The sequence below is a fragment of the Hemibagrus wyckioides genome, linkage group LG10 (genome assembly GCF_019097595.1).
Source record: "Hemibagrus wyckioides isolate EC202008001 linkage group LG10, SWU_Hwy_1.0, whole genome shotgun sequence".
Taxonomy (NCBI): domain Eukaryota; kingdom Metazoa; phylum Chordata; class Actinopteri; order Siluriformes; family Bagridae; genus Hemibagrus; species Hemibagrus wyckioides.
The window spans coordinates 22,752,780-22,768,514 of record NC_080719.1 but is presented as its reverse complement, the minus strand read 5'-3'; the positions used below and the strand labels follow the sequence as shown (position 1 = coordinate 22,768,514).

The window sequence follows — 15,735 nt, the reverse complement described above, 5'->3', positions numbered from 1 at the left end:
GTTATTTTTAGTGGTTGGGCTCGACCCCTTAGTTCCAGTGAAAATTGTCCATTTTGGACAATTTCATGCTCTTTGTGGGAACAGTTTGGGGATGACCCCTTCCTGTTCCAACATGACTGCACACCAGTGACCAAAGCAAGGTCCATAAAGACATGGATGAGTGAGTTTGGTGTGGAGGAACTTGACTGGCCTGCACAGAGTCCTGACCTCAACCTCATAGAACACTTTGGGATGAATTAGAGCGGAGACTGTGAGCCAGACCTTCTCATCCAACATCAGTGCCTGACCTCACAAATGCAACACACTCCTAAACCTTGTGGAAAGCCTTCCCAGAAGAGTTCAACTCCATATTATATTCATGTGCATGCAAAGGCAGACGTTCCAGTTTTGGTCTGGATCACAGTCAATTCATCCCAAAGGTGTTCTATGGGGTTGAGGTCAGGACTCTGTGCAGGCCAGTCAAGTTCCTCCACACCAAACTCACTCATCCATGTCTTTATGGAGCTTGCTTTGGTCACTGGTGTAAAGTTATGTTGGAACAGGAAGGGGTCATCCCCAAACTGTTCCCATAAAGTTGGGAGCATGAAATTGTCCAACATACATAACCACACACAGTCCTATGATGGAAATAAAAATGTAAAATTAGTGTATATAGTTTAATATAACTGGTGTAAAAATAATGGGACAAAAACTAAACATTTACATTTCTGGCTTTTGGCAGACGCCCTTATCCAGAGTTGAAAAATGAGTTGTTATTATTTTTTTTTTAATGATCAATGTCAATATAATACCAAGCCCAAATCTCCCAGTGGTCACTAATATCCTTTTAGTAGTCAAGACTACAACATGGTGTTGACATGTCATGCAAAACCTGCGTCATCAAACCCCCATGAGCTGAACTGTCAGCGGAGAAATGGCAGGAAGGAGCAGGCGTGTGGAGGCCTATTCCTCTCTACTGAACGTAAACGCAGCAGGACATCATTTCATCATCCCAGCGACCTCTCGCTCATCCGAAACCCGGTCAGCTTTTGTATTCCAGACGTGTAACGTCGTATAAAACGGAAAAGAACGATGTCTGGCTGATTAAAATGGAGGACGGCACGGGATAACGTTTCTCGTTTCAGGACCGTTTTTCACGGCCTAATGCATTTTCAACAGCCAGGTGAGGAGCTTCCTGCTGAGAGGAATCGGAAAAAGGGACACTGAGACGCTTGACAGAGCCGCATGACTCTCCATACCCTCTTTCTGGACGTTTGTGAGGTGAGAGAGCGAGAAATGGTCGAGCACACGATCGAGAACAGGAATACACAGCGAGAAGGGTTTTTTTAATACATCATAATAATTTGGAATAAATGATATGTGACTTGGGAATAAGGGACTAACCGTTATGGTGGTTTAAAACACATCACTGTGTCGGATCAGTGATTAGTTCTGAGTTTAACAGTGTAACAAAGCAATCATTTTCTTTCATCTTCTCGTTTTCTAATTCCTCTCAATCGCTCTTCTCATTTAAAAAATAATCTCATAAAATAAAGGAAATTAAAGGAAAGGAAAGGAAAGGAAAGGAAAGGAAAGAAATGGAAAGGAAAGGAAAGAAATGGAAAGGAAAGGAAAGGAAAGGAAAGAAATGGAGAGGAGAGGAGAGGAGAGGAGAGGAGAGGAGAGGAGAGGAGAGGAGAGGAGAGGAGGAGAGGAGGAGAGGAGAGGAGGAGATGATGAGAGGAGAGGAGAGGAGAGGAGGAGAGGAGAGGAGGAGATGATGAGAGGAGAGGAGAGGAGAGGAGAGGAGAGGAAAGGAAAGAAATGGAGAGGAGAGGAGAGGAGAGGAGAGGAGAGGAGAGGAGAGGAGGAGATGAGGAGAGGAGAGGAGAGGAGAGGAGGAGAGGAGAGGAGGAGATGATGAGAGGAGAAGAGAGGAGAGGAGAGGAGAGGAGAGGAGAGGAGAGGAGAGGAGAGGAGAGGAGAGGAGAGGAGAGGAGAGGAGGAGAGGAGGAGAGGAGGAGATAAGATTCAAGAAGAGTAGAGAAGAGGAGGGAGGAAAAGAGAAGAGCAGGAAGGAGAGGGGAGGGGAGAGCAGGGGGGGGCTCACCTTCAATGTCATTTTAGCCAAAAGCTCCTGCAGATCCATTATTCCCTGCACGAGGCTGAGAAAATCACTGCATGTTGGACACGCTTAATGATGCCGCAGAAGAAGAAGGAGAAAAAGAGGGAAAAATAATGAGAGATCTAGAAAAGTCAGGAGGTTAAGATACAGAGTTAACAGAAACATTTTTCAAATTTTTCATTTTTTAACCCATCCTGCCACACACACTCACACACACACACAAACACACAATCAGCCAGAACACTAGACAGAAACATCTTATCTTTGTAAAGACGTATTTCTCAGACAGAATACAGAGCTGCAGGGAAAAAATAGTCTGTTTTCATTCACAAATCATACACACACATGACCATGCTCAGTTCCTGCTCCAGAACCCTGAGGAACCTTCTGCTCACATCTAGCTGTGCTTCAAAGCAGCCATGTCTTCCTCGAATCAGGAAACTGTCTGCTTTTTACTTTAGCTTTATTACACTTTTGCGGCTTCCAGAATCATAAAAATATATTTTTGCTTGTGATAAAGCCGGGGCACACTGCGGTTCTCCTGGAGAGCTGGGCATCCGCTCAGTGTAAGCTTAATGGAGCAAGGGGTCAGGAAATAAAAGCATATTTCTTTTCTTTGTACAGAAATATAAAGTTTGGTTTTGGAGCTCGGTCTACTTTGTATCCTGTTTACTCACAGCTTCTGAGGAGGACGGCTGCATAGTTTGTAGAAATGATGGAATGAAAAGACAGGGAGAGTGAATTTCCCCGTGCACGAGAACTTTGGGATAATTCAATTGTTGTTTTTTAATTGAAGTAAGAATTTTGCTGAAAACTGGCAACCTGGCCTTTAACATCAAGGTGTATTTTTGGTTGTATTTATTTATTCATTCATTCATTTATTTATTTATAGTTTATTTATTTATTTGTTTGTTTTTTATGTTTATTTTTACTCATTTGTTTATCATTTATTTATTTGTTTATTCATGTATTGTTTATTATTGTTAGTTTTTTCAATTATTAATTTATTTTTATTTATTCATTTGTTTGTTAATTTATTACTTATTTATTTACTTATTTATTTATTTAGTTACAATTTATGTATTATTTATTTATTATTTACTTTTATTTATGTGTTTGTTTAATTTTGTATGTTTATTTTTATTTATTTATTGTTTTCTTTTATTTGATTTTACTTGTTTATTTATTGTTTATTCATTTGTTTGTTAATTTATTATTTATTTATTTACATTCATTTATGTATTTGTTTATTATTTTTTGGTTTATTTTTATTATTTATTTATTTATTTATTTACAATTTATGTATTAATTTATTTATTATTTACTTTTATTAATTTGTTTGTTTCTTTATTTTTCCTTTATTTATTGTTTTCTTTTATTTTTCTTTTTTTTTACTAATTTATTTATCATTTATTTTTGTTTATTTCTGTATTCTTTATTGTTGTTATTTTTTCATTTATCTATTCATTTGTTTGTTAATTTATGATTTATTTATTTACATTCATTTATGTATTTGTTTATTTTTTGTTAGTTTAATTTTATTATTTATTTTCTTATTAGTTTATTTACTTTTATTTATTTGTTTGTTTATTTCTGTATGTTTATTTTATTTATTGTTTACTTTTATTTGTTTATTGTTTCTTTATTTAGTATTTATGTATTCTTTATTGTTGTTTTAATTTATTTTAATTTATTTATTTATTTGTTCATTTATTATTCATTATTTACCTTCATTTATTTACCTTCATTTATTTATTATCTGTTGGTTTATGATTTTATTATTTATTGTTTATTTGTTTGTTACATCCTGTTGAATCCTTATACACACCCGTAAGCCTGATGATAATATTTTTCATTTTAAATGCTTCCAAGTGTCTGGTGTCACGTTCCTGCACTCGATGGCAGCCTGTAACGCAGACAGTGAAGCTGAAATGCGACGACTAGATGGTTTGAGACACGAACATATATATAAGTTGCACTTTTTTCTTTCCTTTGGAATAATGTAATGATTTTGCTGACCCTCAGCTCACTCACTCACACACACACACACACACACACACACGTGTGTAAAAGGCAGTGAGAAGATTCCTGTATTAACTGCTTAAATGTCAGTAATAAAATGTGATAAAAAATAATAAAACAGTGAATATACTGTAAGTAGACTGAGCTTATTGGGTCTATGGATTTTAAGAGAGGAGACACACACACACACACACACAGGCAAACAGCACGACACACACACTTTACATCTTCACAATGCTGCATGCTGCTTGTGAGCTAATTACAAAAGTCACAACGTCAGCACGATCCTTCCGGAACTTTCGCCCCTTGAGTGTAACGTGATTTAGCTTTGAAGACACTGGAGCACAGTCTTATGAACGATCCCTTAACACCTTATAGTTCAGCCACTGAGTAAAAATTCTGACGTCTACATGAAGTGGTATCGAACCCATGACCAGTAAGCGGTAGCGATGTCCGTCCTGACCTCATCCCGATTAGCAAAAGAGCTGCAGTTTAGCACACTGTGCCAGCGCTGACTGTCGCTTAAAATAAATCTCTCATCACGTGAGCTGTATGAAGGCGTCTGAGTTACTCAGTGGTCACTGCCAGGCTTCAGGAGTTAGAAAAAGAGACGCTAGAATCACACACGATTAGATTAGAGTGGGATTAGTGTATGTGATTAGTGTGTATGATTAATGTGCGATCAGCGTGTGAATTGTGTGTGATTAGCGTGTGAATAGAATGTGATTAGCATGTGATTAGTGTCTAATTAGTGTGTGATTAGCGTGTGAATAGAATTTGATTTGCATGTGATTAATATGTAATTAGTCTGTGCTTAACGTGTGATTAGTGTGTGATTAGAGTATGTATTTATACTCCTGTGGCTGCATGAGCTTTTGTTCCGTGTTATAGTGCATTACGCCTGCTTGAGCTTTGGACAGCAGATGATGTGATTCCTGTGTTTCCTGCTTGTGTACCGGATCTGGGTGATGAGGATTCCTGATCTCTGCGTGTGCACCTTCCGGGCTGATTGAGGATGCAGCGTGAGAGCTTTAAACCCATTTAACACTCAGCATCCCGCTCCGCTGTGTCTCCTAGATTACAGTAACGTTATTTATAAAACACCAATACGGACTTAATCGTGTAGCCGATGCACTTAGAAGAAATAATCACGTCTGTTTCCTATCGTCGCTTGGTGTTTAGGACACACACCACTTCCTGCTCTTGATTCAGCTCCTTGTAATAAACTGCTTTCATCTCCTTCAGCAGCTGCAGAGCGCTTAACACTCGCTCCTGCTCCACTGATTAGAAGTCACGCTCCGCTCGTGCCCCTCTTTATCCGGAGCTGAAAACACTGATCTCTAATGTTTACTAACCAACTCGCTCTAATGAACTGCTGTATAACAGGCAGAATTCCTCACTGGGATACGTGTGTGTGTGTGTATGTGTGTGTGTATGTGTGTGTTTGTGTGTGTGTGCGCACTAGTGTCCCTTTAATGCCAATATAATGAGCAGGAAAGTTTAATTATTACAGAGGAAAGTTTAATTAAAGAATGTGTGAATCTGGTGGTCAGGAAAATGTGCAGGACAAAACACTAATCATAAAATGCATTTTTTTTTAAATTGGACAAAGCAAATAAAGAGGGAATAACGAGCTGATCGCAGGCTAAAGCCATGACAGATGAGCTGACGCAGGTGAGGAGGGACAGATATAAGAGAAGGGGGGGGGCAGGAAAGTCAGACATAGGGGAATAAGAGAGTGAAAGAAAGAGTGTGTGGGGGGGCATAGGAGAATGGGGGGGGCATGGGCGTATGAGGGAATGAAAGAGAAAGAAAGAGGGAGTGAGAGAGAGACAGTTGTTTTCAGTGTTTGTCATTTGCATCTATATTCAGAGCAGGAACAGATCTCTGAGCCTGTAGCTACTCATCACAGTAATAATTAAGACACTGAGTGAATTTCTTTATTGAAAATCAGGCTCATGAACATCTCTGGGTTTGTGATGAAGGAGAGGAAAGGAGCAATGGAGGAAAGGAGGAATGGAGGAATTTGAGCTGGTAATTGACATAAACCTGAAATCCACTTACTGCGATTGAGGCTGGGACACTGCACCATGTAGCCGTTTGAAGAAAACACTAATTTGACATCCTGCATGGAGCCCTGCAGAGAGAGAGACAGAGAGACAGAGAGAGAGAGAGAGAGAGAGAGAGAGAGAAATAGAGACATAGATTAGAGAGATAGATAAATAGAGTTTAAGGATTAAATCTCATCCTTGTTAATGTAACTGATAAGATTGCTGTCATTTCTGCTGGAATAATTTTTTCCTGGTGTAAATTTGGAAAGGTTTGTTTTTAATTGAACACAGTGACATACAGATGCGAGCAGATGAGTTTAGCTCCCTAATTAATAGAAATCTTCATTACATTCATCTGATAAAGTAGAAACCAATCATTTTCTCTCTGTATTAAACCCCGGTGTCTGGCTGTTCGGCTCAATAAGAATGAAGACGATGTACAAAACACGGCATCCGTTCACCAGAAGGAGGAAGAAACAGGATTTTACGGATCAAAATAATTAAAGACACCGGATATTTAAACAAAATACTGCAATATGCTTACAACAACAGAAAGAGCTTAAATCTTAAATATAGGATTTAGCCTTGTTCATGCAGAATGAAGATGTCCAGCTGCTGAAAGGGAAAGTGGCAGGAGGAAGAGGAGGAGGAGGAGGAGGAAATCCTCAAAAATCCTGGTAAAACAAGTGAAAGGGTCAGAACAAGGGATGGAGCAAGTCTGGGTGATTGGAGAATTTAAGGAGAGCAAACAGACAAGTAACAGGCTCCGTCAGCTAACATGGAGGTGGACCGAAGAATTCTGGGTAAAGTATTTCAGCTGCATGAGAGCCGTACAGGAAGGAAGCGGCAACGATGCCGACGTGGCACACAAAGAAAAGAAAAAAAAACAAAAAGAAATCAAGAGTCAAATAATCTGAACAGAAACAATTCATGATACACATGTAGTTTCATTAAGTTACATTACATTACATTTCCATTTATACCTTTATTTTAAAACAAATAATCATATATCTGTCATACAGTCAGGAGCAAAAATATCTGGACTTTACTGTTATTGTTATTTAAGCCATCGATGACAGTACAGAGTTAAAAATATTCACTTCAATTGAATTTATTTGTCTAGAGCATTTAATAATGGACATTGTCCCGAAGCAGCTTTACAGAAGTATAGAAAATTTAGTTTAAAGTTAAGTTACTATTTATCCCTAACATTTATCCATAATGAGCAAGCCTAAGGCAATGCTGAGGAAAAGAAATAATCATTATTACATTTAATATTAAAGCTAATATTGTGCAGATTGAGTGTATTTAACTTCCAGATCAGAGCAGAAACCTAAACCTCAGCCTTCCCCTCTTTCACCAAGTAAGAATAAGACAGAATAATAATTTCAGCCTAAACCAAGTGCTAAGCAATTCAAGCAATTCCGCTAGAGCAGGGCTGGGCATTTAATTTCTACAGGAGGCCACATAACAAATATGAACTGTGTTGGAGGGCAGAACCAGTGATAACTTGAACTTAATTCTGCTCAATATTAATTTTCTCCCATTCTAAAAAGCAATAAATTATATATTTTGATTAGCTGCTAGGACTGGTGACCTGTCCAGGGTGTACCCCTGCCTTTCGCCCTATGTGCCCTGGGATAGGCTCCAGCAGACCCCCGTGACCCTAATTAGGAATAAGTGGGTATAGACAATGGATGGATGGATGGATTATCTGCTACTGGTAATCAGAAGAATAAGGATATTCTGTAAATAGTTATGTAAATTTATGGATTGTTGTGTAGGTCAAAGAGGAAAATAATCCTATAGAAGTAATAAACAGTTTAAAACAAAAACAATCATTGCATCACTGTTTCATTTTATTTTTAACTTGTTAATCTTCACAAATACTGAAAAGATGTTAAATATAAGCAACTGCTCAACTTCATTCAAAAAAGCAACAAGTGCTTGTTTTCAGTTCATTTTACTTGTTCAGTGCTCAGGGTTAATTTCTGTCACTTTGTCCTGCATTCTCTTGAAAAGTCCAACATTTTTCCCTGTCAGATTTGGACAACCATCAGCTGTCGCACCTGCCAGCTTGTCCCATTTCAGTCCCAACTTGTCCAAACATGCATTTACCTCCGTGAAGAGATCACTACCTGTTGTTGTTCCCTTCATTGACTGCATGGCTGCCAGCTCTTCCGTGATTTTAAAGTCTGCAGTGATCCCACGTAAGAAGATGAGTAGCTGGGCAGTGTCATGTAAAACGCAGCTCTCGTCCAGAGCCAGTGAAAAATAGTCAAAGTTGACCGCTCTGTTCCTCAGCTGAAGCTCCAGATTTCCCGCGATGTCCTCAACCCTTCTCGTTACAGTGCGTTGGGAGAGGGGCACGTTCTCAAATCCTCCCTTTTTCTCTGAGCATATCAGCGCAGCAGAGTCCACCACACACTCCTTAAACTCTCCGTCAGAAAACGGTTTACTTTTTCTAGTGATTTTGTGAGATATGACAAAACTTGTCTTGACAGCTACATCTCTGGGTGTGGGAAGTTTTGTAAGAAGTCCTTGTTGGGTTTGCAGCGTGGCTAGCATAGCCTCCGACTCCTTTGCGCGCTCTTCATCAGACAAGTTCTTGTATTTCTCCTCGTGTTTGGTCATGTGGTGGCGATTCAGATTGTAATCTTTGAACACAGCGACCTGTGTACCACAAACTATGCACACGGCTTTACCTTCGATTTCTGTAAATAAATATTTTGCAGTCCATGTCTTGTTGAGAACGCAGCATTCGGAATCAGCTTTTCTATTTTTAACGGGAGCTGAGTATTAACGGGCCAGCATCACCTGTTACTGTTCAGACACGCACACACGCACGTCCATACATAAATAATAAGATGCCAGGCTTTTTAAAATAAAAGCAACACAGTTGTATTGTGTGCACAGCATAAATACTTGTTCATTTATGTTTATGACTGACTTAACGCGGGCTAGACAGGGACGTCCAAAGGGCCGGATGTGGCCCGCGGGCCATAAAATGCCCAGGTCTGCGCTAGAGAGACTCAGCCCATGTCCTGCTTCTGTCACTGCACCACTAACCAGTTCTCTCTCCAGAAGCTGTGATGTTTTGTTAAAATATTACTTTTTTTTTAATCAAATCTCATCTTTGCAGAACTGCATTTCAGCACATCTCATCCATTTTTTTCAGAAAATAAAAAATAAAAATGTTCTCTTTGTTTTTACACCATCATGACTTGTGCAAATTTGTTTTGTTTTTGAAGCTAATATTTACTCATGAAGCCTCTTCAGTCCCTCCAGGATTCAACAAACTTGTGATTGCAGAACTTAACCTGAAATCAGGTAAACTCTGTGATATTCAGTGGAGCCTTACATTTTTCAAAACAACGCAGATTCGAGTCGGATCATGTCGTATGACGTCACAACACGTGTTCCATCTCATCATGTGTACGGACATGAGCCAGCTCTCACAGGAAATCAATGCATACTGTATATGTGTAACATGGAGTCAGAGGACGGCCGTGTGGGATGCATACTGATTAAAAAAACACAGGTAAACAATCCAAAATGGCCAAAATCCAAAATCAGCAAATGGTCCAATAATCCAAACAAAATGAACCACAAGGCAAAGGTACCAAAAACACAATCCAAAGAAACAATAAGTACAAGGTCAAAACATGTGAGAGAACAATGGCAATGGAAAGAAAACAGCTCAGTAAGTAACAGAACTAACATACTGTCTAATGGTTTATATCACAGACATCTAAAAGGATAGAACGGGTATACGCTACTTCCGGTGTCTGCTACAACCGCCGTCGTACGCAAGAACTGCACAAGAACCCATTTCTTTCTTGTTCTTAATGCGATTAGGCACGAATAATGGGATTCAGTCAGGAAAAATATGGAAAATGATATCATGATAATGATTTAACATGATAGCTCTGTTGTACGCATTTAGCAATCGGGTACAGTTAATATTATCATATGTAGTACATACTGTACACCATACTGCATAAGACTGAGGATCTCCTCATCTGATCACCTGTTAGTGGGTGGGATATATTAGGCAGCAAGTGAACATTTTGTCCTCAAAGTTGATGTGTTAGAAGCAGGAAAAATGGACAAGTGTAAGGATTTGAGCGAGTTTCACAAAGGACCAAATTGTGATGGCTAGACGACTGGATCAGAGCATCTCCAAAACTGCAGCTGTGGAGTGTTCCTGGTCTGCAGTGGTCAGTATCTATCAAAAGTATCTTTTAAGTCTGTTAAGTCTTATGTCACATATACATTACTGCACAGTCAAATTCTTTCTTCACATATTCCATCCTTGGAGGCTTGGGGTCAGAGCCATAATGCAGCGACCCTGGAGCATGGAGGGGTTGGGGTTGCCTTGATCAAGGGCCCAAATTTGGCAGCTTGGTGGTGCTGGGGCTTGAACCATGATCTTCCAGAGCCTTAAGCACTTGAGCTTGGTAGTCCTCAGTACTCTGGTGAGGGCTCCTTCTAGCGGTCTGGAGGGGGAATTGTGGATAGGGTTGTTACAGCGTGTCTTGCTGGAGGGAGTTTAAAAGAAGAATCCTGTGCTTGTGAATTCTCCGATTCAGGTATTTTTTCCCTAAACATTTTTGTCCGCAACAATCACTGAATAAACTCTCCAGAGGGGACTGATTTCTCTCTGTCTGCTAACAGCCTATAATGTGCTAGATAAACACAGTGTGTGTTTTGTGAGGATTATAAGGCACACAGGATCGAACCTGTAATGCACCAGAGAACGTGTGAGAGCTGCTAACACTGCGGTGTCACCTTATCAACCTCTCAGGAGGAGAGCAGAAGCAGAGTAATGAAGGCTGTGTGTGGAGTTCTGAATTATTTCAGTAAATTAAAGAAATAATGAACAACCGAATGTTTGTTGTTGTAATTATTGTGCATATTGTGGTCGGCCTGTGGCATTAGGGGTGAAACGGACTTAGATACGATAGTCCACGATGTCTTTACAGCACTGCAGCACTGTCTCCATTTTCAGCTCATTATTTTCTCCAGATACTGAATTCATTCATCCATAATCTTAACAGCATGTAAGAATATTTTATTAGAATTAGCTGCTAAGAAAAGGAGAGTGCATAGGAGAAGCACCTGATGGAGGATCAGAGATGCTTTTGGGCACCTCCTATATGACACACAACCATTATATCACACACACCTCCTATACAACACACAACCATTATATCACACACACCTCCTATACAACACACAACCATTATATCACACACACCTCCTATATGACACACAACCATTATATCACACACACCTCCTATATGACACACAACCATTATATCACACACACCTCCTATACAACACACAACCATTATATCACACACACCTCCTATATGACACACAACCATTATATCACACACACCTCCTATATGACACACAACCATTATATCACACACACCTCCTATACAACACACAGCCATTATATCACACACACCTCCTATATGACACACAACCATTATATCACACACACTTCCTATACAACACACAACCATTATATCACACACACCTCCTATACGACACACAACCATTATATCACACACACCTCCTATATGACACACAACCATTATATCACACACACTTCCTATACGACACACAACCATTATATCACACACACCTCCTATACGACACACAACCATTATATCACACACACCTCCTATACGACACACAACCATTATATCACACACACCTCCTATACGACACACAACCATTATATCACACACACCTCCTATACAACACACAACCATTATATCACACACACCTCCTACATGACACACAACCATTATATCACACACACCTCCTACATGACACACAACCATTATATCACACACACCTCCTATACGACACACAACCATTATATCACACACACCTCCTACATGACACACAACCATTATATCACACACACCTCCTACATGACACACAACCATTATATCACACACACCTCCTATATGACACACAACCATTATATCACACACACTTCCTATACAACACACAACCATTATATCACACACACCTCCTATACGACACACAACCATTATATCACACACACCTCCTATACAACACACAACCATTATATCACACACACCTCCTATACAACACACAACCATTATATCACACACACCTCCTACATGACACACAACCATTATATCACACACACCTCCTATACAACACACAACCATTATATCACACACACCTCCTACATGACACACAACCATTATATCACACACACCTCCTACATGACACACAACCATTATATCACACACACCTCCTATATGACACACAACCATTATATCACACACACTTCCTATACGACACACAACCATTATATCACACACACCTCCTATACGACACACAACCATTATATCACACACACCTCCTATATGACACACAACCATTATATCACACACACCTCCTATACAACACACAACCATTATATCACACACACCTCCTATACAACACACATCCATTATATCACACACACCTCCTATATGACACACAACCATTATATCACACACACCTCCTATACAACACACAACCATTATATCACACACCTCCTATACAACACACAACCATTATATCACACACACCTCCTATATGACACACAACCATTATATCACACACACTTCCTATACAACACACAACCATTATATCACACACACCTCCTATATGACACACAACCATTATATCACACATACCTCCTATACAACACACAACCATTATATCACACACACCTCCTATATGACACACAACCATTATATCACACACACCTCCTATATGACACACAACCATATCACACACACCTCCTATATGACACACAACCATTATATCACACACACTTCCTATATGACACACAACCATTATATCACACACACCTCCTATACAACACACAACCATTATATCACACACACCTCCTATATGACACACAACCATATCACACACACCTCCTATATGACACACAACCATTATATCACACACACCTCCTATATGACACACAACCATTATATCACACACACTTCCTATACGACACACAACCATTATATCACACACACCTCCTATACGACACACAACCATTATATCACACACACCTCCTATATGACACACAACCATTATATCACACACACCTCCTATACAACACACAACCATTATATCACACACACCTCCTATACAACACACATCCATTATATCACACACACCTCCTATATGACACACAACCATTATATCACACACACCTCCTATACGACACACAACCATTATATCACACACCTCCTATACAACACACAACCATTATATCACACACACCTCCTATATGACACACAACCATTATATCACACACACTTCCTATACAACACACAACCATTATATCACACACACCTCCTATATGACACACAACCATTATATCACACATACCTCCTATACAACACACAACCATTATATCACACACACCTCCTATATGACACACAACCATTATATCACACACACCTCCTATATGACACACAACCATATCACACACACCTCCTATATGACACACAACCATTATATCACACACACCTCCTATATGACACACAACCATTATATCACACACACCTCCTATACAACACACAACCATTATATCACACACACCTCCTATATGACACACAACCATATCACACACACCTCCTATATGACACACAACCATTATATCACACACACCTCCTATACAACACACAACCATTATATCACACACCTCCTATACAACACACAACCATTATATCACACACACCTCCTATATGACACACAACCATTATATCACACACACCTCCTATACAACACACAACCATTATATCACACACCTCCTATACAACACACAACCATTATATCACACACCTCCTATACAACACACAACCATTATATCACACACACCTCCTATATGACACACAACCATTATATCACACACCTCCTATACAACACACAACCATTATATCACACACCTCCTATACAACACACAACCATTATATCACACACACCACCTATACAACACACAACCATTATATCACACACACCTCCTATATGACACACAACCATTATATCACACACACCTCCTATATGACACACAACCATTATATCACACACACCTCCTATATGACACACAACCATTATATCACACACACCTCCTATATGACACACAACCATTATATCACACACACCTCCTATATGACACACAACCATTATATCACACACACCTCCTATACAACACACAACCATTATATCACACACACCTCCTATATGACACACAACCATTATATCACACACCACCTATACAACACACAACCATTATATCACACACACCTCCTATATGACACACAACCATTATATCACACACACCTCCTATATGACACACAACCATTATATCACACACACCTCCTATATGACACACAACCATTATATCACACACACCTCCTATATGACACACAACCATTATATCACACACACCTCCTATATGACACACAACCATTATATCACACACACCTCCTATATGACACACAACCATTATATCACACACACCTCCTATATGACACACAACCATTATATCACACACACCTCCTATATGACACACAACCATTATATCACACACACCTCCTATATGACACACAACCATTATATCACACACACCTCCTATATGACACACAACCATTATATCACACACACCTCCTATACAACACACAACCATTATATCACACACACCTCCTATACAACACACATCCATTATATCACACACACCTCCTATATGACACACAACCATTATATCACACACACCTCCTATATGACACACAACCATTATATCACACACACCTCCTATACAACACACAACCATTATATCACACACACCTCCTATACGACACACAACCATTATATCACACATACCTCCTATACCACACACACCCCCTATATGACACACACACACCCCTATACCACACTGAGCAAGTCTTTTGTGAATTGCAGGAGCCAGTCGTCTGTGAGATTTAATCCTGCAAGTACTGCTTTAATAAGGAAGATGGAGCATTTGATCTCTGGGGTTAAACAGGTGTAGTACAGAAAGAATGGCTCGGTTTATGACATTTGAGCGGATTAAGAGAAAGCTGGACTTTTTAATAGGTATCTATAGCTCACACACTCGAACTGCAAACTGTACAAACACTCTGATGTGCAGAAATACTGTTGGACATTACAGCAATAATAATAATAATAATAATAATAATAATAATAATAATAATAATAATAATAATAATAATAATAATAATCATTGTGCAGCAGTAAACAACCTATAAATGAAGGTTTTTTTCCCATCAGGTTTGCTCACCAGTAAATAACTAACTAACTAAATAAATAAATACTGCTACTTATACTACTAATGATAGCAATATTATTTTACTCAAGTAAAAAAACTATTGCTGTACTTTTTTGAAGGAAGAAAACAGTAATTTTTTTATATTTATAAATAAATATATTTATAAACATATAAATAAATGATTTAATTAATTA

General features: G+C 39.0%; 1 protein-coding gene across 2 annotated transcripts in view; it reads right to left on the bottom strand.

Annotated features, from left to right (window-relative positions):
* LOC131360075 (protein kinase C-binding protein NELL1-like) overlaps nt 1-15,735 on the bottom strand; it is a 226,175-nt gene that overhangs the window by 117,460 nt on the left and 92,980 nt on the right. For both annotated transcript variants that reach the window (XM_058400149.1, XM_058400150.1), the window contains exons 6-7: nt 6,191-6,263; nt 2,090-2,172 (exon numbers count right to left, since the gene is read on the bottom strand). In XM_058400149.1, coding sequence (XP_058256132.1) covers nt 2,090-2,172; nt 6,191-6,263 — 156 coding nt within the window. The remainder of the gene's footprint in view (nt 1-2,089; nt 2,173-6,190; nt 6,264-15,735) is intronic.